Raw genomic sequence first — 22,152 nt, 5'->3', positions numbered from 1 at the left:
AAACATATGACAGACTACAAAGAAATACCAAGGTAAATGGAGACCTGAGATGAAACAGAGTGAAGTAATTGTTTCTGTGCATTATCCTGAAGATGTCAGTGTTTAATTCAGCCAAATGGCCACCATTTAAAACTAAAAGTTTCTCCACCAAAATCACTCTGTGGGGAACAGATATTGAAAGGAGCACATCTACTGTGGCTGCTGAATGCTGCTGGAAATAGCCCTCCCCAGAGAGCTGAAATGTCCTGCACTCTCAACACCACTGCACTGTGTGTAAAAGCACCAAACAGAAATAAACCCTTTGGGTCTACAGTCCTTTCCTCCAACTCACTGGCTGCAAACACACAGTTGAGATTGCGGCCATCCCTGCTGCAGCGGTTGGTGCTGCACATGGAGCTCCCAGCCAGATGGCAAATCCCTCTGAGCCAAAGCCTGTGGGTGCAGTGTGCCCAATGGGCCCGGCCTGCCCAGAAATGGAGCTGTGCAAAGTAGATCTCATAGAACTGCACCCTCCCACCCCTCACAGCCCCTATGGAAGCCGTGCTGGGATGGTGAGGGTGGAGGTGACCCAGTGTTTGGAGGATGGTGTGAGTGTCACAGTGCTGCAGGCAGCAGCACCCTCAGCATCACCAACCTATCACTGTGCTGGGAGGATGTGGACATGGCTGGGGCTGCTGGAGCCACTACGGGGACTCATGATGGGACACAGAGCCATGATGCTCAGGCAGCATGATGCTGGCTTCTGCCATCCCCAGCAGCACTCCTGGTCTGCTCAAGCATCCGCAGCTCAGAGCCTGGGAGCAGCACTGCTGGTGCCCAGCCCTGGCCCAGCTGTGTGTGAGGGTGTTCATGGCCATGGGCACCCCATGACCAAGGCAGGGTGAGCCCCAGCGGTGGGAAGCTCACACTCCCCAAACATCCATGTTCACACACCATCTCTGGGGGAGGTTTCGGCACAGGCGGCACTGCTCTTACCTGGCCAGCACACGGAAGGTGCTGCTCTCCCACAAGCTGTGACTTGAGCCCAGAGCCGCCTGCCCGAGCACAGCCAGCACAGCCCCGAAGGAGCCAAACGGGTTGAGTGACTTCGTGCTGTGGGAGGAATAATCTTGCTGGGCTGTGGGAGCTGAGGCAGCCTGGCTGGTGAGGACGTCGGCACAGAGCTCCCCACGGCCCTTTAAGGTAAAACAGGATGATAGTTGTGTTTGGAGGGCTTTTTATAGAGCTGCTGTCAAAACCGGTAGGCAGAGAGCTTAATTAGGACTGATCTTGGGAGCGAGGCGGTGCATGGGTGTGTGAGGGGCTGCTTGGAGCTGGAGCTGGGAGTAAACAGCTCAGGTTGATCTTACCGAGCTGTGCTGGCTGCGCCCTCTCTGTGCTGTGCCACCAGATGCCCACAGAACAGAACAGGAGCTCTGGGAGCTCCATGGGGTGCTGCAGGGACGGTGCCCGCCCTGCCCCACTGCACGGTGCCATGCGGGGCTGCTGGGCACGGCCCCCTCGCTCCTGAATCAGTACTGACTCACCGCAGCTTGGATGGGAGTGCAAAGTAGGTATTTGCAAACGGGCTCGTGAGGCGCTGCCTTGCCATGTAGGTGGGATGCGGTACAGGCTCCAGCAGCCGAGCTCTGCTCTGATTCCTCCTCCCTTCGGCACAGGGTGCCTACCGCAGCCCAGAGCCTGTGTCCGTGCTATGTGGACGTCTCAAGCAGAGCCGTGACGGCAGCTCAGCTGACGATGGATGACCTGGCTCTGCTCGACCTGCTGGAGTGCCCGGTGTGCTTCGAAAAGCTCGATGCCACAGCCAAGGTACTGCCGTGCCAGCACACGTTCTGCAAGCCCTGTCTGCAGAGGATCCTCAAGTCCCAGAAGGAGCTCCGGTGCCCTGAGTGCAGGACACTCGTCCTCTGCGGCATCGAGCAGCTGCCAGCCAACCTGCTGCTCATCCGCCTGCTGGATGGTGTCAGGTACGGGCAGAATGCACCCCGCTTTGGCTCCATTCAGCGCTCAGGGCTCCTGTCCTCCCCTGCCTGCATCCGCAGGGCCCCGCGAGGTCTGCAGCTTGCCCAGCACCGGCTGCCCACCGCCCCCAGGAGCCTCACGGATGGGGTAAGCAGCGCCCGCGCTCGTCACTGTGAGCACACAGCTCTGTCCCTGTGTGCCGGGAGTGCCAAACCGCCGTGCCAGTAATGCTGCACAGATGTTTGGAGTAAGAGAGATTGTTCTTTTGTTTGCAAATCTGGCTGCTGTTTTCCTTGTGATATTTCTCTGGAGCTCACCGTAGTAGTAACTGCACTGAGCCCCAGGCTCAGACAAATGCAGTTTGCCTTCCTCTTTATACAAACTTTGCTGCTTTTCTCTGAAGCTTTCTGGTCCCTCCTGACTCTCAGGAGTCGTTTCTGATGCTTTAACTTTCAGGAGGTTCACTGGTTGTGATAGCCATCAGATGGGTCACTGCAGGGCTGTAACTATCAGAGATGGAGAAATGCACCTCAGTTTCCTCAGAATTACAGAGGAAGGATATTTCTGCCCCTAGCAAAACGCCTTGAGATTCAGTGATGAAAGATACTGAACTCTACTTTCATCTAGGGATGCTTTCCTTGGCTAATTTTAAAGCTGTAAGCTGTTCCTGTCATTTTCTCTAACAGTACAAAAGCTTTTTTGAAATAATTAGGATGTGGCATGAGAGGGAGCCTGCCTCTGCCTCAATTGGGGCTCATATTACTGAATTTCCTTTTCTTCCACCTGCACTACTCAGTGTCGTGTCTCTGATCAGCCCAGGGCACACCTCAGCCTTGCAGACATGGACAGACTCGCAGTAGATCTGTCTCTGCTGTGCCGTGGAGGCCCCATACTGCTGTCCGGCTGTGAGCTCTGTGCAGTAGGGGATGGTGCACAGCCAGGGGCCTCAGGGCCACAAGAGGGTCATCCTGCCTCCAAGCCAACCATTGGAGCTTATGGGCTGGGGTTTCCTGCAGGGAAACATCCAGCACGGCCCCGAAATGCCTCAGATGGAGGGCAGCTGGACACAGGGTGTGCAGCACACAGCTTTCATCTCTCACCCCTTGCACATTCCTTTACCTGTGCTCGGGATGGTCAGGGACTGCTGTGGGCATTGCTCAGTGGCAGCTCCCTGCTTGGCGAAGGCAGCAGAAGCCCCGTAGTGCTTCTATTACTACTACTTTTACTATTATTATTATCATCATTATTTAACAAGCACTGCTCTTCCAAAGCAGAAATCTGGGCTCACGATTATTTTTAGATCACTTCTGTGAAAAAGTTAGAACTGGGCTGATTTCCTTTTCCTCCAGCATCCTCAAGGCTTTGCTAACACTCCTGGAATGACCCCATTACCAACATCCCAAAGCAGGGGCAAAAGTGCTCACTGTCAGCCATGAAGTGCCCCACTCACAGGCAGATCCCAAGCAGTGCTCAGTGCTCAGTCCCCAGGAACGTGGCTGTCCCCACCACCCCGTGGCCGCAGCCATCCAGCAGTTGCTCAGGTAGTGCTGAGATTGCTGCAGGGCTTCCTGCAGTTGTGATTCTGGGCTCCCACAGGACGGCCGCCCCCAAACAAATGCTTGCTCTAATTTGGGAGCCCAGAGAACAGCTCTCTGCATCCTGCTCCTCCACAGCTGCTCTCCTGCTGCTCATGGTGCAATGCTCCCTGCGCTGGGTGGTGGTAGGGTCCCCAGAGAAGGACCACCTCCACCTGCAGGCTGCTGATTGCCGTTGGGATGTGCACCACTTCATGCTACAGAGCAAATAAAATTAGCACACACCGTGCTGCACTGCAGCCTAGTGCACCGTCAAGGCAGGATAGAAGACACATTTTGTTTTACAAAAAAGACCATCTATAAATAAACTTCCTTTACTCCGTGGAACTGAGAAATCACAAGTTCGAGTGAAGTTTCGCCTCCCAGAGATGTTTTCTTGCCAGCTTGTTGCTCTTCATCCACATAAGCATGACAAAAACACCATCTAAATCATTGCAAGCAAACCAAAGATTTGCACCTCTCAGCATGCAAAATGCCAGCAGCCCCAACAGAGCTGCAACACCTTTGGGAGCACAGGAGCTGCAAGGAGCCACAGAGCTGCAGCTGCAGCCCATCCCAAGCTCTCTCTTACCTGCCCATCATCTCCCCTCTCCCCATGCCATGCCCAGCCCAGCCAGCTGAAGGTGGCAGTACTGAGGGCCACTGCCCAGGAGGCAGCTCAGGGACCTGGACCCTGGGACTGTCTGTGCTGAGGACTCGATTTTGGATTTTCAGGATCTCCATGTAATAAACTGTCTGGAACTCAGGAATGAAAGCATTTGGTAGGAGGTGAACACACAAATAATTGACACTGAATCCTTTGAACTCCTCGGAGCCGCCCCTACCGTGTGCAGGACGTGATTCTTGCTGCACCAAAGCATCCCTTTACCCAGCCCCAGCCTGGACATGTGGGCAGCAGGAAGCTGTGATGGAAAGCAGCACTCCTGGCCTGTGCCATGCAGGGCAATAACATGTGGGGCCAGGGCAAGGACAGGGCTCTGAGCCCTGCAGCGGGCCAGGACTGCACACCATACTGCCTCACCTTCAGCAGCTCTCTGCAGGAGCCGCGCACTGCAGCCATCCCTCCTGCACATTGTGGGAGACGGGCAGATAACATCTCTACAGGATAAAAATACACCGCACTCCAACGTTGCCACCTTCACATGGGCACTATATATAGAGCCCGTGCTCGGTATTTTCTGCTCCTCCAGAAACATCTCCAGCTCCTTTCTGAATTTGACAGACAAGATTTGGATTGCTGGATCTCAGTGAAACCTCACTCGGAGCCACCCCATGGCTGCACCCAGGAGGGCCAAACACATCTCTGTCCCATTTGCTTCACAACCCCCTGGAAGAGAAGATATGGTCGCTGTGCTGTCACAGAGCTGTGTTATACCAGGCACAGAGCTGTGGGGGGAAGCCCAGCTCCATGCAAGGCCAGCCTGCCCTAAGCCATTCCCACCTATACAGTCCAGTGCTGAATGCGTGGGGTCTGGTGACTCTCTGGAGGACAGATTTGCCCCAGTTCACCTCCACTGCTCCTGCCAGCGTGACTCAAGTGTCTGTCTTTGCCCTATACATGTTCTCCATTGCATGGTTTTCCCTCCTCTGCACGTTGTTTTAGTTTCTCTCGTCTATGGTAGAGGTGAGCCACATCAGTATCCATTACCCAGCAGTGCATACCCCAGAGAGCTGCATTCAACAGCATTACACTCAGCTGTAGCTGTGAAGCAGAACTGGAGCTGCACACAGCGTGGTACCGGGGAGTCCATCTGTCCTGGGCAGAGACAGCTGCAGGGAGAACAGCACCGTGGAGCAGTGGGGCAGGCAGGGTGCCATACAGAGCCCACACAGCACTGAGGAACCCACTGTGTGTCTCCAGGCACAGCAGGGCTGGGTGCTTCTGGGCCACTTTGTGCAGGGCACTGGGACAGCAGCAGGAGCCAGTTTCCCTGGTTCCACAAAATGAGGTGCTGAGCTGCAAATACATGAAAGTGTTTTAATTTGTTACCAAGGCAATGAGTCAGACTCAGATGGCGAGTCAGGAATAGAACAGCAGGATTTCTGCAGGGTAGCGCATTCACCTCTAAGCACCGTGGTCACCGAGGAGGCTGAAAGTCTGAGGCTCTTTGCCGCTGCTGCTTGCCATCACCTGGCTTCCACTCAGGTACATACAGCTCAGCACCTGGATGGACTGCACTGCACTCCTTGGCATGGACACTGGGACAGGCATGTTCACACTGACTCTGCTGGGCAAAGCTCGGCAGTGCCCAAGAAGAGCACAGCTCATGGCAGTGAGAATGCCTGTGCCATGCTTCGGGCTGAGCCTTCTCTTTACCTCTCCTCTGCTCTCCTCACAGGGGAATCTGCAGTGCTTGCCCCTCAGTGCAGTGATTTGCTCTGCTGTTACTAATTTTCAGCACTTAGACTCAGGACTGCACTGTGTGAGGCACCGTACAACTCAATGATGACAAATTTAGAAGAAAACCTATTCCTTAGGAACTGTAAGTGGGTGACTGAGCCCAGCTTTCCATTCCTGGCCTGGGGAAGGCCCCTCTTCTACCACTGCCAGGAAGGAGGACACAGCTTGGACGCTATTTCTGAGAGACAAATATCTCTCTTGTGGAAATCAGATCCCATACTGGGTTTCCTTCGGGTCCAGGACAACCAGGAACTCAGAAGTTCTGAATGGTTTTGCAAGGAAGGGAGAGCAAGCCTTGCCTGCTGGGAAACCACATCTGCTGGGATCATGCATGCCTTGGTTTCAGAGGCAGTCAGACTCCTTTGGGAAGTGGAAGGCCAGAGGGAGGAGAGCAGCTCCTTCATCTTGCTCCAGGCCTGGGCTACAGCGAGCGCAGCCAAGGGCATGTGGGCAGTGATTGTTCTAGGTCTGACCCATGGGTCAGTCAAGGGCAGTGCATCACACATCACACAGTGACTGTAAACTTACCATCAAAACATCTGCTAGGCAAAGGCTGCAGAGGAATGGAGAGATGCACCATCCCTAAGTGAGCACTTTGCTGAAATAACATGAAGGCAAAGCTTTGCCATTGCAGGGCAAAAGCAAAGTGCAGAGAGGAGCTAGGTTTAATCAGAGGCAAGGACATGGCACAGAGACACTGACATCCTGCAGCCTTGTGAGCCACTGCCTCAGCCCCTCCACAGCTCTGGCACTGCTTCACAGCACTGCTCCACCACAGCCCGATGGGCACAGCTTCCCTTTGGCACAGGGATGGCACTGCAGTCAACATGGACCCATGTGGATGGGAAGTGGAAAGGAGCAGCGCTGGGGTTCCTCCCTGCATGGCAGGCAGACGTGGCAGGGCCACGTGGTCCCGAAGCAGCGGGTCATGACAGGGCATGCTGAGGGCTGACACATTTGTTTTCCATGAGGCTTAGAGCCATGACACGCAGTGCAGCCGCCATCGCAGCGTGCTGAATGCAGCACTGCCAGCCACCTGAGAGTGGCTGCACAGGGCAACAGTGCAGAGGGCCCAAAGGCAGAGCAGAGCCCAGCCCTGCTCCAGGTGTGGGTCCCAGCTCAGCCCTCAGCTCCACATCACAACCACACTCTGTCTGCACGGAGGAGCATAGCTCTGAAACAAGGCCAGGCGCAGGTGGAACACCTGCATTGCTGCATCTTGGCACTGGCTCTGCATGCCTCAAACCTCTCTTGTGGCTTCATATCAGCCAGGTGAAGCCTAATATGGCCTTGTCCTCCACCACAGCTGCTGTGCAGCTCTGCAGAGCCCCAGGGCCAGGAGCAGCAGCACTGAGTCACAAACTGTTGCAGAGCCCTCGATAAGGGCTGCTCTACAACTCCTGACATCACTGTCTCTGTGAAGCCAGATCAGCAGCAGGCACAGCTCAACAGGGGTTTGATCCCGAGGTCCACGGCCTCCTAGGCACAGCTGCTCTCCCCACTCTGCTGCCCCTCATGTTGCACAGGCTGCTCTGTGACCCTCTTCACAGCCCCGCTTGCCCTCCAGTTTCTCAGCTGTGTGCTGTGCTCCCATGAGTGGCTGCAGCCTCCAGCTTGTACCCGCAGCTTCCCGTGCCCGTAACCCCTCCATGCCCCGCAGGAGCACAGACCCGCCCTGGCGCTGGCTGGGAGCGACTGCTGGCACCTGGCAGGTGGGAGCAGACCTGGGAGGGGAGCTCAGAAACCACAGCTGTCTGAGCCCTCAGACGTAATTACCCGAGGAGATGGGAGCGACGGGTTCGCTTCGGATGGCTTTGTTCTGTGTGATGAGGCGGGAGTTATCTCCTCTGCCGAAAAGCAGAAAAACAGAATTGCAGTGGCAATTAATTTACATTCAAATGGCTCCTTTCATCCGGCTGGATCTCGGAGGGCCCTGAACACTGCGCTATCACAAAGGAGATCACGACGGCAGCTCCCGGTACCACAGGCAGTGCACACATTGCCCAGCACAGGCAGTGCTGCCGGGCGCACCATGCACCGGCTCTGCCAGCATCCAGCTGGTCCCCAGTCCCAGCACCAAGCTGGGCCTCCCCCGTGACCCGAGAAGCCCCACGTTCCTTTCGGTATCTGCTGTGAGGATGTGCTCACATTCACTCGCTGTCAATAGCGAGGAGGTTATAACGAGCCCATTGAAGATAATTACAGCGCGTTTCTCTCAGCTATGAGGAGCTGCTTTGTGTCGCTCCCTTACACACGCATGCATATATTCAATCTGTGTCTTTGTTTTGTACAGAGGGAGGCTCAGACGCGTTGGATGACTGAGTGCCTGGCGCAGCGGATGCCAAATGCCCAAAATAATTAAACAATCCTCTCTCCCTTCTCAGCCTCAAATCCAGGGGGTGGGAGCGGTCACACACAGCACAGCTGCAAAGAGAGCAGAGCAGTGCTGGGCTGGGCTGCTCCTGCTGCAGGTGTTCCCCAACAGACCAAAACTGTGCATAGTTTTGTGATTCTAAAGAAGCACAGACGCATTAACATTAACAATCAGGTGTCTGCATCCACAAGTCCAACAACAAGTTCCCGTCCTCTGGGAGCACTGCTGCCTTCTCCAAGGTCTTGCAGATGAGCAGTGACTGTTCAGGGGTAATGACTTCCTCACCCTGCAGGGCTGAGTTCTGCACACAGAACTCATCCCATCCCATCCTGCTCAGCACTCAGTTCTGGCCCACATTTCTGTCTGATTAGAACTAACTTTGTGGAGGGTCTGACGGTCCTTCTTCTTGCTGAAGGAAGAACATTCCAGACTTCTCAGCACCCCGTCACTCTTTTCCCTTTAGTAGTAGGTTTGCATTTCATTTCAGAGTTTCTCTTATTTTCAATACATTTCCATAACTTGTTCTTGGTGCCTTTTATGTTTGGCCTTATTTTGCTGTGCAGCCACTCTCTCATCATCCCCTGACGTTTGTATTCCTTTTCTCCACATCTGCTTCCACAGTCTGCATGGGTCCTTTTGTTTTCTGGTGCTGCTAACACAAGTGATCCTACCTGTGCTGTGTCCTGGGCTGACACGGGCTCACGGCTGAGCTGCCCTGTGCTGCACTGCGATGCTTTTGCAGTGTGTTTCCTTGCAGTGGCAGCACTGCTGGTTCTGTACTTCCCGGCCAGGCACTGAGTGGGGATGGGATGGGATGGGATGGCAGAACAAAGCTCTCCTGAATTTGGTTGTAATGATTTCCTTTTTTTTCCCTCACCAAAGCACTTTCAGTGTTACTAAGCCAAGTGCATGTGTTTACTATTACTGCAAATTAACAGACAAGATGAGTCAATTAGAACAAAACATTAAACTAATTGCTTCCTGTTCCAAATGCTTTGAAGAAAATGTAGCACATAAAATTTTTCTCCTCCTGGTTCCTTTCTCCTCGTGTCAGCATTTGGGAGCACTGGGAGATGTTCTCTTCCCCAGACTGCAATCCTTTCCTATGCTCCTTTGCTCTCCCCAAACAAACCAGCACCATGTTTCTCTCCTCCCCTTCTTGCTCTCCCAGGGGTCCAGGCTGGGCATGTGCTGTGGGGACCATTCTGGGGAGCTGATGTGAGCCCAGATGGAGTTCAGCTGACGAGTGCTGGAACTTCAGTGTCCAAACACAGCCTGCGCTAAAGCAGCAGTTATGTGACCGTTGCCCCAGAGGATGCTGGTTCCCCAGCTCTGAGTGCTGCCATCTGAGCAGCAGCCCCATCCGTGGGCACAGCACAGCCCTGCTGAGCCACTTCACTCTGTGCTTTGTGCTTCACACAACATGGCAACGTTATAAAGAACTGGAAGCACAAACACAGGTTGCCCTGTTGTTTTAGGTTGAGCTGCTGTGGGACATAGGACTGTGCTCAAGGTATCTCCACAAGTCCTCCATGAGCACTAAAAGCAAACCTTCCATTCTGATGATTTCCAAAGGCACATCTGGGATTGCTCAGCAGAGCACAGAGACACTGTGGGATGAGCACCTGCTGCAGCTCAGATTTTATTAGAAGGGAACTTAGAGCAGGCAGTAGGATCCCATGGGATGGCTACTTTAAGGCATTAACTCTTCCTTAACATTCTCAGACAAGTTCAGCCAGCTTTTCATCCAGATACGCATTTAGAAGAAGTATTTTGGAATTTGATCTCATTAGAAAAAGACACCAGGAAAGGCTGTGGGCAGTGGGTCGCAGCAAATGCACACTTTAGCCTTATTTTCCTTTTTCCTTTTCCCAGTAATGACAGATGTTTGTGGGGAGCTGTGCCTGCACTGAGCGCTGCTGCCCGGCTGAGCTCTGTGCTGTTCCTCGTCCCACAGGTGCCGCGAGCCAAAGCGCTGTTCTCCTACCGGGGCCACAACCCGGGGGAGCTGCGGTTCAACAAAGGGGACGTTATCGTGCTGCTCCGGCAGCTGGACCAGAACTGGTACCTGGGGGAGCTGAATGGCGTCAGCGGGGTCTTCCCAGCCAGCTCGGTGCAGGTCATCAAGCAGCCTCCCCTGCCACCGCCCCTCTGCAGGGCTCTGTACAACTTCGACCTGAGGAGCAGGGATAAGAGTGAGAACAACGACTGCCTGTCATTCCACAAGGTAACACCGCCCTGCAGGAGATGGGCAGTACGGGCTGGGCCGGTTCTCTCCCTTAGATTGCATTGCATTCTGCTGCCTCGCAGCACCATAGCAGCTCTCTGCTGAGAGCCAGGAAGGTTTCCAAGCCCCACCAGACACTGACAGCAGTGACTAAAACCAGCTTCCCCCGAGGGGGTGCACGGACATAGGCAGAATGAGAGCATCCCGGGAGAGCACAGTGCGACCCTGAGCAGCCACTTCAGGCCCCGGTTTGGCTGCTGGAGTGGGTGAGCAGCAGCTGCTGGTGGCAGTTTGCTCTCCCACCAGAACACTGAAGGAGAACCTGAAAAGATACCCAGTGACATATCAAAGAGAATTGCTTGCAGGTCTGAGAACAGTTCTCCGAGACAAATCCAGGCATCCTGCTGGAGGCACATGTTGCAGAGCCGGACCTGAACTTTTCCCAGATTTCCTTTCATTCCCCAAAAGCTGCAGAGCTTGTGTTTGCTCTCGGCTAGAGAATATGGTTTGCAGTGCAACTGCACCTCCCTGCAGTCAACTGTCCCTGCACTGTCACAAGGAGGTGAGGCAGTGCAGAGCACAGCAGGAAGCAGTGCCTGGAAGCAGCAGCATCCCTGCAGAAGCCACTGTCCCTCCCCAGTACAGCATAAATGCTCCCTGCACACTGGCCAGCTGGAAGAAGAGGCACAGGGGCAGGTCTGGGCTCCAGTAGGTCAGGGCTGAATGTGGGGTGCATGTGGGGCAAGAAGCCAAAGAGCCTGGAGTCCCCTGTGCCTCCTGACCAAGAAGAGGAACCAAGGGGAGAAGAAGTGCAGAGCAGCAGGTTGGAGCCCAGAGAGGTTTTCCTCTCTGGGATGCCTGCTCCTGTGCTGCAGCTGCACCTGCCTGATGTGCTGCACAGCTCGAGCTCATTCTTCAGGAGCAGAACTGGCTGTGTTACATAGACCTTCGAAAAGCCCCACCTGCCACCCACCCCTGCCATCATACTTCCAACACCTGCACTGCAATAGCATTGGGCCATTTCAGCTCCTGAAGTAATGGACTGAGGACTGTGGCAGCGTGACACCTGCTGCCCCACCACTCACACAGCCTTTTTTTCTTGGTTTGGAGCTAAAATGCCATTTTTGTTCTTTGTTCTGGGCATGATGATTGCAGAAACATTTCCACATGGAAATAGCAAATAGCACCTCTGTGTCTGACATTCCTTTGCCAGGCTTGTGCCCATGTCCGCATTCAGCCACGCTTGCATCCTTAAACAAAAACTACGCTTGAGCGTTGTGCTGAACAAGCACTTGCATTTGGGAACAAAGGCACACCAGAAGGAGCAGCGGGTTTGGCAGGGGAGCAGCACTGAGGTGCAGCATTGTGAAATGTGGGGCGAGCCGCCCGCTAACAGAGCTCTGCCTTGCAGGGAGACATCATCACCGTCATCAGCAGAGTCGATGGCAACTGGGCTGAGGGCAAGCTGGGCGACAAAGTGGGCATCTTCCCCGTGCTGTTCGTGGAGGTGGGTACAGCCCTGGCACAGCACTGCTGGGCTCTGTGGTGTGGGGAAGGTGGGGGCAGAGATGGGGCAGCAGGCAGAGCCCGGCTGGGCCCTCACAGCACCACTCCAGACACAAACTGTGGTGGGACTGAGTGGGAGTCTGGCACCAACAAGAATTCCTCGAAACAGAGTTAACACTTACAATCACCATAATTACAGCAAGCACCTCTTTGTGGCTGTTTTATAAAAGGGCAGAGGTAGAATGTCCTGTTTGAAGCTCTAATATATTGGGTAAGACATCTTTTCATTTAATTAAATCGTTTTAACTCATTTAAGTCTGACATTAACAGAAATGAGCCAGGCAGGGCCACACAGAGCCACCAAGGAGTCAGGAATTAACTATGGTGGAGGCAGCGGTGGGTCTGATCTGGGAGGAATGGGGCTTTCCTGGCTTCAATGCTCCCATCTGTGCCCTTTAATGGGCCTCTGATTCTATAGAAGGCAGAGAAGTTGGGCTCTGGCTGCGGTTTAATTGCACAGAGAAAAGACGCTATGACCACCCTGTATGTGTACATGTGTACGCATGACTTTTTAAACCACACTGTAAGAAGTGAGGAGGAAGGAAATGCACAAATAACCCATGCAGCAGAATTAGAGCACTGAGCAGCAGCTCCCTGCCCCACGCCAGCCACCGCCATTCATCCCCAGCCGGGCGCATTGCCTCATATGAGTGGGTGAGAATCTCCAAGTTTTGCAATTTGTTCATGTCAGCAGTAAATCATGATTAATTCCTCTGGCAGCCATCCTGGTGAAAAACACTGTCACCACATGCCCTTTGTATTAATGCTGTAGTGATCAGCAGTTTCCAAGAAACACTGCTTGAACATTACCTCTGTAAGCTCAGGGCCGGGCCCTTCCCGTATGCACCGCCGATATGAGGCCAGGCTCTGCTCAGCAGCATTATCCCATGGGCTGCAGGGGCACAGTGGGGTCCAGCCTTGCTCAGAAGCTGCAGGCAGTGGGGACTCAGTGACAGTGGATAACTTGGTGTTCAGGACTTGTTGCTGTAGGCACGGCAGGGAAGCACACGAGCCCCATGTTGCACAGATCCCCATCAAGCTGGTTGTATCCTGCCTGCGGCTGTACTGCTGAAGAAGGACCAGCAGCACCCCCCGGGCCTTCCCTCTGTCTCTTGCAGCCTAACACGACGGCACGGCAGCTCCTGCAGAGCAGCAAAGGCTCCTGGCCCACCCCGCTGCGCTGCACACCGCTGAGCGTGGCCTCCCACAAGGTACAGGGCCAGGAGCTGCACAAGGCACCCAATGCCCGGCGCAAGAGCCTGCGTCCCTTCTCCATCACCACCGCCCTCAACACACTGAACCGCATCGTGCACGCTCCTGCTGACCGCCCCACGCTGCGCATCAGCTCCCCGGTGCTCATCAGCTCCAGCAACCCCAGTGTGGCCGCGGCCGGCAGTGAGGATGCGCCCAGAGGGACCCCTACCCAGGTGAGGCTGCAGGACATCATGGGGCTGGTGGCTGGATGGAGGGTTTGAGATCATAGTATCATAGTATCATAGTCTCGTGTGGGTTGGAAGGGACCTTAGAGATCATCGAGTCCAGTCCCCGGGATTCGAGCCTCTATGTAGCAGAGCGGCACTTCTACCACTTGCGCCACAGGGGGGATTCGAACTCCGGGCCCCAGTGTTGCAATGCGGCGTCCTTAACCACTGCGCCACGGGGGCACACACCGGGGCACTGGGGAGATGGTGTGTAATGGTGTGGCACTGACAGCGCCCGGGGGAGAACAGCTCAGCAGGATGTTGGGGACATTTTTGAACAGGGGAGGTCAGTTCTTAGTGCCCAGGGAACCCTGGGAACCCATAGGAAGAAAGGGACTGGAGTCCCCTCCTTTGAGATCTCCAGACCTCCTCGACGTGGCCCTGAGCACTGCTCTGGGTGGCAGTTAACAAGGGCCCATGGGCCATGCCATCATCCTGAGCCCCACCATCAAAGCCCATCTGGAGCCCTTGATTTTGGGAGTATTCATCCACTGAGCTCTCCCTGGAGGCCGCTGCAGGGCAGACTTCTGCTCAAAAGGCAAATACAACAGTGTGAGAGCACCTGAAGGAGCTGTGCCCTCACCTCCTGCTGCTTCCGAGCAGCAATGTTGGTCCTCATAGAAATTGGGGTTGCTGACCTGTACTGAAACCCCTGCTGCAGCTCTCTGCCTGCAGATGGATGGATCCTGAACACTGTGCAGCCCCCAGGCAGCCCTCCTGAGAGCACATCCTCTGCTGGCTGCAGGGGCAAAGAGCCTCATTTCTGCTTCATGCTCCGTCTGAAGATCTCAATACAGGAACTTCACAGATCATCTGAAATGGGAGGAAAAAGGTTTTGTTTAGATTTATGTGGCATCTTTCACACCGAAGGCTGCTCCAACATTTTATAAAGCAATAAGCCAGCCCCTGGCAGTTCGGTGTCCGCACAATAAAACCCAGCAGGCATTTTGTGCTTAGCATTAGCCTGCAAAGAGCCCTGGATATTAGGCCCTCTTTTATGTGAGAGGAAATGAAGCCCTACAATAGAACCATAATTCAATTGAATCGGTACCGTGTCTCATGACCCCAATATAATTTTACCCAAAGTGTCTCGGTGTGAGCTATTGTCAACAGCATAAACCGCAGCACCGATGATGTGCTGCCTGGTCAGGTTTCCTTCCTTCTGAACAACCATTTTTCTCCTGCAGACTCACAGGGATCTTTGTGCTGGGCTGGTTGGTGTGTGAGCACAGAGCGCAGTGAAGCACAGCCACTGCACTGGGGTGGTGCTGGTGGGGGAGCACAGAAACACAACAGAAGGGGCAGCAGTTGCAGAAGGGGAGCGGAGGCTCTGGGAGCGGTGTGGAGCAGTGACAGGAGGTGATGCTGTCCTGGTGCCATTTATCCTGGGCTGCACTGCTGGACACACACACAGCAACCAGCCAGGACAGCTCAGGACATTCACATTCAATTGTTTTGCTCCTGCAATTTGTAAGATTTGTTTTCAAGAGTAAGGGCAGGTCCATGTTCCTTAGCAAAACCTGTGCTGATTGAATGACCTTGCACCTCATTTGCTGGATCTGTCTGCAACAAAATGAGGTTCTGTGTCTCGTTTTCATCTTTTTGGAAGCATGGGTGAGGCCTGTCCAGTGATTTCAATGGCTTCTCCAGTGGCAAAAATAAGCCCCTCTTCACATTAATATACTGCATTCTGTTTTCTCTCAGCAGGTCAGTGCATCCTACTATCCTGCTCCAGGATCACTGAGGCACTCGGCAGCCATTGTCACTCTGCCCCACCTGCAGCATCACCTCTCAGCCAACATGTGAGTCATGCGAATCGTGCTGAGGGTCACACAGCACTCCACATCTCCCCCATCCCCAGCCCAGCAGCTCCCTGGGCTCCTGCCTGCAGGAGGGGCATTGGGGTGCAGGGCTGTGCACCTTGGGCTGGGGACATGCATGGGTGTCCGCAGTTCTGAGCAGGAGCTGCAGGGACTGCTGGGGCAGCTGATCCCAAACGTAGTTGTAGGGTTATGGAAAAATTTAGGTACAGTGCTGGAAAGATTTGAGACAGATTCTGACTGTTCCTGCTGCTGCCACCCAGGCAGAGCACACATCTGCACTACTCATGGTGTGTTGCCTCAGGCCAAGGCTCGTTGGTCCTCCATCCCTTTTGTCAGTGGGCACCTGTATGTTAGGGTAGCACGGCAGCATTCTCCTTGCTCAGTGCCCTTGGCTGGTTACCTGCTGCTTCTGAGACAGACGCTGTGACAAAATCTACAGTTCTTCAGTTCTGCTGGCCCTTCTTTTTCTCATATCCCCTCTGGTCAAACACTGCAGGCAGGTTATTCCCTGCGAGTTATCTCTGCAGTAACAGCAGTGCCCCAGAAGCTGTGCAGGGCCCTCCAAACCCCGTGTTGTGAATGCAGGGCTGGAGGACTTCACTGTGCTGAGCTCCGTCTGCACGCACCGCCGCCTCCCTCCACCACCAGCTGACGTTCTGCTCCTTTGCCAACAGGAAACCCAGCACACCCGACTCGAAGCTGCCCTCGCTGTACGCCTCGTGGACGCTGTCAGCCGCCTCGCTGTCCTCGCAGGGCAGCAACTCAGAGAGCGCTCAGCGACAGAGCCGGGCATTGGAGGCAGCGCTGCCCATGGGGCACACAGCACTGCGGCGCGGCCGCGGCTGCACCAGGAAGAGTGAGTGCAGGGGGACTGTGCTATGGGCTGAGCTATGGGCTGTGTCTGGGATGGATGCAAGGATCCACGAGGTGCTGCCAACATCGAGCAAAGGAAGCAGGAATGGCACTGAGTGCCAGTGTGCCATGGGGAGCAGTGAGCCCTGGTTGAGCAAACAGCACTGGGATGTGCGTTAGTTTTGGTCCTCCAGAGAGAGGTTTGTGGATTGTCACAGAGGACCTCGAGAGCTCCATGTGCAGAGGAAGTTACAGAAGGTTGCATGAGGTATTATCAGGAGTTCTTAAGAAAGAAGCTCAGAACAAAAGGGTAAAACTCAGCAGTGCCATTGTAGGAGTTCTGGTGAGCTCATCTCCTGAATACTTCTCATATTCTGATAACTCCAATAGAGTAAAATTAGAAACGAGCATAGAAAGGATGAGCAACAGAATGGAATAATTTTGTTTCAGGAGCAAAGTTTTACAGCTTAGAAACATCCAAGATACATGAAGTCATGAATAGGCTGCAGGTGGAAAGGTGCACTGAATGTCTGAGCAGCCACAGCACAGTCCCCAGGTTGGGGTGGAGATGGGCAGCGATGCTGGCCGAGGCCCAGCGCATTTGCAAGGGCCACTGCTGGAGGTTTTAGATTCAGCACTGGGTTTATCTTAAAAGCAGTTTTGCTGTAGAGGACCTCACACACCTGTGGTGGCTCTTATTAAAAAATCCATCTTGCAAACAGTGACGCACTGCCAAATAAATAAAGTGCACGACTTCCAGTGTTGCAGCCTGGAGAGCAGCTGCAGATGGAGCAGCCAGTGCAGAGCAACCAATGGCAGCAAACTATAGGGATGAGAGGAGGGCTTGGGTGCAAACTTACAGACATGCTTGGCCAAAAGCATGACTGCAAAGGATGGAGAATAGCAGGTCTGTGGGTGCTGCTTCCCCCATGGCACCTGGGGGGGCTCCATACAGGACAGAGAGGCAGGCAGCACCATGCTGGGCTGGACAGTACTGGGAGTATGTCCTACAGTGCTGTTGGTTCCCGCTGCATGCTGCTGCCCTGTGCTTTCCTGCTGGAACCTCACTAACCAATTTCCCCTACTCTCGCCCCCAGATGGGTCCCTGCAGAGGCCGGCACAGGCAGGGCTGCAGGCTGGCAACTCCCTGCGCCGTGTGCCCACAGCCGGGCTGCAGCCGTACCCACATGATGGCAGCCCGCCCCACAGCAGCCCCGCTGCTGGCACAGCTGAGGTGGGCACGAGGCCCAGCTTCTCCCACGAAGCCCCGCCAGCGCTCACAGTCAGAGGAGGGGAAAGTAGGACTCCATCTGTCTGCAGCTCGGTGATCCTGGACGCCATGGACACACTGGCAAAGAGTGAGTCAGTGCCCCGGCCACCCGCGTCAGCCCCGCCATCCATCCTGGTGAAGCCGGACATGTCCCGTAACAGCAGTGACAAGGTACAGAGTGCTGCCCACGGGCTGATGGGTGCTGCTGGGGTTATCGGTGCTGCTGACTCTGCTGTTGGAATTAAGCCCTTCAGAAAAGCAAAGTGCTGCAGTATGCCTTTCATTGGGAGCCAGTGTTCATCAGTTCAGTGGCAGTGATCAAAATTTGAGGCTTTCTGAGGTCTATGGTGAGGCATGAATCTCACTGAGCTCCCCATAAATCACAGAACCATTAAGGCAGGAAAAGACCTCTAATATCTCTAAATCCAAACCCTACCCACCCCCACTGTTCCCATGGACCATAGAACAGCTTCAGTTGAGAAGGATCCCAAGGATCATTAGAATCAATCCCCACACCACTGGCAGAGCCACCAAACTGCAAACACGTTCCCCCAGTTCTGGAACAACACCAGGGTCAGTGATTCCCCACCCCCTGGACAGTTCACTCCCACATCTGAATGTTCTTTCAGAAAGTAATTTCTCCTTATATCTCGGGTACTGAAAAAGCAAACAGCTGAGCTGGGTGCCGAGCCCTACACTGGGCTGCTCCCTGCAGAGCAGGACAAAGGGAACGTCTTCCTGCCCTTGCCCTGGGAAGAGCACTCCCTCTCCAGGGCACCCAGTGGGTCCTGGTGCTCGAGGTGGGTGCCGCACTGACCCTCATGGTGACACATTGCTTTCCTTACAGCAGGTGAAGACGGTGCGGTTCCAGAACCACAGCCCGCCGCCCAAGAGGCACGGCCCGCAGCCCTCCCCACGCCTGCCCCGCAGCAGCACCGAGTTGGTGTCCACAGCTGAGCCCCTGCTGTGCCAGGGGAGCCCCGAGCCACCTGCACTGCCCTCCCCACGCCTGGGCAGCAGCCCCCTGTACCCCCGCAGGGTGCTGCACCCACGGGCAGCATCGCTGGAGCTGTCAGCACCGCTGACCTTCCCCGTCAGGAAGAGCTACAGCAGCATCTCCGCCAACTGACAGGTAGTGCCCACAGCCCTGCACCCATCTGCCCCTTCTGAGGATGTTGTGGAGCTCAGGGGACCCCCCCCCCCCCCCAGCACCTGTGGGCCCAGGAGCTGCGCTGGGCCAGGTGTGCAGTGACACAGAGCAGCTGATCCACGCAGGGCATGGGGATGGAGTGGGAGGGGGAGAACACGCACAGCAGGAACAGCGCTGTGTGCTGTGACATCCTTGGGGCTGCAGCAGTGCTCACAGGGATCCAAGCAGCAAGCATCATCTTCCTACAGGATGGGGCTCTGGCTCACGTGCTTTTATTAGTGTTAAGACTACCCATGCCCATCTGACACAATGAACACTGGATCCAAAACTGCTGTAAAATCTCATCCATCATTAATCACATACCAAACCCATAGAATTAGCCTTGTTAGTGACCCAAAACTCACCACAGCCCTGGAGCAGCCCAAGCAAGGGATGCTTTATTTTAGAGCTGAGGGACTGATAACAGTGCCCGTTATCCCACAGCCCTGCACTTGGCTCTGTCAGACCCTTCCTCTTTAAGCAGCAGAAAGGGATTTCCAGCAGCACTAAGTTCTTTGCCTGATGCTCTCTCAGGTACAAGTGGAGGTGCAGGCAGAGAACAGGACAGCTTTCAGCAATGCCCTCAGTGGCACTGCACAGCCCAGAGCCAACACCAGCACTTTGCTGGGGGTTCCTCTCATCCCCTTAAAAATAAACCAGAAACCTCAGCAGCTGTACAGCTGGGAACAACTGCCCCTCTCACAGACAGGTCCAGAGATGAACAGAACCACATTATGCTCAGTGCCACCCATGACAGTGATTTAGCACACACAGCAGCCACGTATCACTCCTACCAACCCCTGCTCAGAACATCACTGCCACAGAACAACATTCCCTTCTGCCAGGACAAACAGCACCGAGGCAGCACTGCACTGCAATGCATTGTGTGGTGCTGAGACTTCACACAGAGCACAAAGGAGTGCACCCAACCTGCTGTGTGATGGCAACCAGTGGGCATCCATCCAGCTGATGGGGAAAGAAAAGGCTCTGCCACTGCATGTGAACGGCTGTGGGCAGAGATGGGGAAAGGCGCTGATTAGAATGGCCACTTTAGTAAGAGCAGGAGGCCATTCTGTGACAGATCCCATAGCTCCTTGCACAGACTATATCGATGTTTTGATGCTATGGCGATACATTCTCTCAACTTATCCAAGATGTGGAGGGAGAGAGAACTGAAAACAGGGCACCACTTAAAGCAGCAGCTCTAATCAGTGCTGCCAAGCTGCTCCCAGCAGGGCACATCTTCCAACCCAGCTTCTCACAGCACCTTGGCTGCACACTGCACTGCAGGCTGAAGGCTCACATGGGTGGAGGGATGTTCCTCTCCCAGCCCCAAGATGAAGGAGAAGCCCATGCAGGAGCTCCAGCAGCAGTGCCAGGGGCTGCCATCAGCAGCACTCCAAGGCCCTGGAACTGCTTCCAAGTGATCCTGTTTAGTTTTCCTTAAGCCACAAGGCAGTACCTGCAAAGGCAAAATCCCAGCCCCAGAGCAGCAGGTTCATATGTATGTTTATCAGTATTTTAGAGGGCTTACTCACTGCTGAATGGCTCTTGAGGTTCATTTGTGCAAAATATTTGTATCACACATAATTATAGTTAGACAGACTTCAGGTTTCCCTTTTCCTTTTCTTCTTTCCTCCTCCCTCCCCAATCACCCCCCATCTCAGTATCTCCCTACCCAAGAAGCCACATCTCAGAGCAGGCAGCGCTCAGCCCAGCTGCATGGTTGGACCCCCATGGGGTTGGGTGCTGACAGCCCCCAGTGGGGCCGTGCACTGCTGACAGGCAGACAAATAGACCACTGGTACCAAACCTCTGACCTGAATGCTTTCTGAAGGCAGCAGGGATCAGACAGTAACTGACTGTGCTCATCAGGCCATGAGTTTTAACATCTCCTTTCTGCGCTGAGCCCAGCAAACGTTGCAGTGAAATGTTACAGCCTCATTGCTGTGAGAGAGAACACAGCAAGGACTATTTTACACATGTATGTTTAGAAACAGGTATACATAATCTTTTCTTATTTGGTGATGGGCAGGAAGAGCAAACAGAATACTGACATTTACCTTCAGCTTGGGAGGCACTTGTATAAACTCAGCAATGCTCAAGATTTTTTTCCATGATGTGAAGTTCATTTTCTTTTTTTTTAAGCGCTTTTCCAATTTAATGTATCACTAAGGAGAAGAAAGAACTCAATAAACAAAAAGATATTCTCTTCCTGGGCTGTATTTGTCTTCAAATGTTTGTTTTCTATTTCTGTAACTGAGAAACAAAGATTTGAAAAACAAGTTTACAAACGTTTACTTACACGTGTCTGACAGCACAGCCTCACTCTGCAGTCTGCAGGTGGATTCAGTGCAGCCACTGCATGGTGCAGGGCTGAATGGAGCTGCAGCACGGACACAGCACAGCACTGCCCAGCACAGGGCAGAACAGAGCTGCAGTGTGGGCATGGCACAGCATGGTGTCAACAGGGGGCCAGGTGCCCTGGGAGCACATTGTGCACCTGACCGGTGTGTGGTCCGTCCTGCAGGGCTGCTGCACTGCTGTTATCCCATGTGCACGCCCACCCCACACGTTGGGGGTGGGAAGGTGGAGCCCATACATACCGTAGGCATGCACTGAGCCCATTCCTCTCACATGCAGACATGGGGAAAGTAACGTTATCCCCACTCAGAGACCTATCTGCTGCCCAAGGAATAAAACATAAGAAGCAGCAGACTCCCTCCCTGTTGGACATGTATCTTACACCCTATGGCAGAAAACCTGCAGTAGGTGGGAGCTGGGACTTCCCTGGAGCCCTGCATGGAGCACAGAGCAGACACAGCACTCCCAGTGCCACACACAGAGCAATGGCAGGTCCTGCACTGAACTCCCCATAGTCTCACACTGCTCAGGACTGATGGAGGCACTGAATGCTGCCCAACTTTGTGCCCAGTAACTCACACCAAAGGTCAGGCGATGCTTCTAACGTGGGGAGACAGCACTGAAGAGAAACTGTTACTGCCTTAAACAAAATAAAGATCCTGCACAGGCTGCTGCTGCCACAGTCAATAATTCTCTATTCTGCTTGGAGAACCTGCAGGGACTAATAAACTCTGAATTCCTGAGCAAGAGGGGATCCCACATCAAAAACACAGTACTGCAGCATGATGTGCAACGGTGAGCAGTCATTCCCATCACCCAAATGGTTTCCATATGGATTTTTATCATATCATTTACAAGGGTAACCAAGGATCAGCTCCCAGCCTCAGCCACGGCTTCAGAGCAGGAAGGGGAGCTCCCAGGCAGGAAGGGCAGCTGTTTATTAACAGCTTTTTGAGAAAAACAAAAGTCAGGTTTTAGCCCTTATTTTAAAAGCTAAACAGCATGGAAGTTTTCATATTTTTACTTCAAAGTTCACCACTATTGAGCT

The 22,152-nt window shown here is 54.0% G+C and overlaps 1 protein-coding gene across 3 annotated transcripts; it reads left to right on the top strand.

Moving 5' to 3' along the window:
* Positions 1 to 1,066: 1,066 nt before the first annotated feature.
* On the top strand, positions 1,067 to 20,952 carry SH3RF2 (SH3 domain containing ring finger 2). Of its 3 annotated transcripts, XM_032447502.2 has the most exons (9): positions 1,067 to 1,182; positions 1,659 to 2,109; positions 10,290 to 10,559; positions 11,971 to 12,066; positions 13,244 to 13,552; positions 15,311 to 15,408; positions 16,104 to 16,285; positions 17,379 to 17,722; positions 18,399 to 20,952. In XM_032447502.2, exons 2-9 carry the CDS (start codon positions 1,738 to 1,740, stop codon positions 18,678 to 18,680), a joined length of 1,953 nt encoding a protein of 650 aa, XP_032303393.1. In that variant the 5' UTR covers positions 1,067 to 1,182; positions 1,659 to 1,737; the 3' UTR covers positions 18,681 to 20,952. The 3 variants fall into 3 exon arrangements, with proteins under 3 accessions (XP_032303393.1, XP_015731023.1, XP_085374820.1); XM_015875537.3 differs by lacking the exon at positions 1,067 to 1,182 and having other exon boundaries at positions 1,346 to 2,109; positions 15,314 to 15,408; XM_085518694.1 differs by lacking the exon at positions 1,067 to 1,182 and having other exon boundaries at positions 1,609 to 2,109.
* The last annotated feature ends 1,200 nt before the right edge of the window (positions 20,953 to 22,152 follow it).

The sequence above is a fragment of the Coturnix japonica genome, chromosome 18, assembly GCF_054131305.1.
Source record: "Coturnix japonica strain WE chromosome 18, WE-NBRP24, whole genome shotgun sequence".
In the NCBI taxonomy this organism is placed as follows: Eukaryota; Metazoa; Chordata; class Aves; order Galliformes; family Phasianidae; genus Coturnix; species Coturnix japonica.
The sequence above is the reverse complement of the archived record's forward strand: the minus strand, read 5'-3'. Positions and strand labels throughout refer to the sequence as shown.

What these genes read in the sequence shown, in the direction of transcription:
- SH3RF2 (XM_032447502.2), top strand. Translation starts at nt 1,738, where the DNA reads ATGGATGACCTGGCTCTGCTCGACCTGCTGGAGTGCCCGGTGTGCTTC. An exon ending in TCCCCGTGCTGTTCGTGGAG is followed by an intron (nt 12,067 to 13,243) that starts GTGGGTACAGCC and finishes TGTCTCTTGCAG; the next exon opens with CCTAACACGACGGCACGGCA. An exon ending in CCAGAGGGACCCCTACCCAG is followed by an intron (nt 13,553 to 15,310) that starts GTGAGGCTGCAG and finishes GTTTTCTCTCAG; the next exon opens with CAGGTCAGTGCATCCTACTA.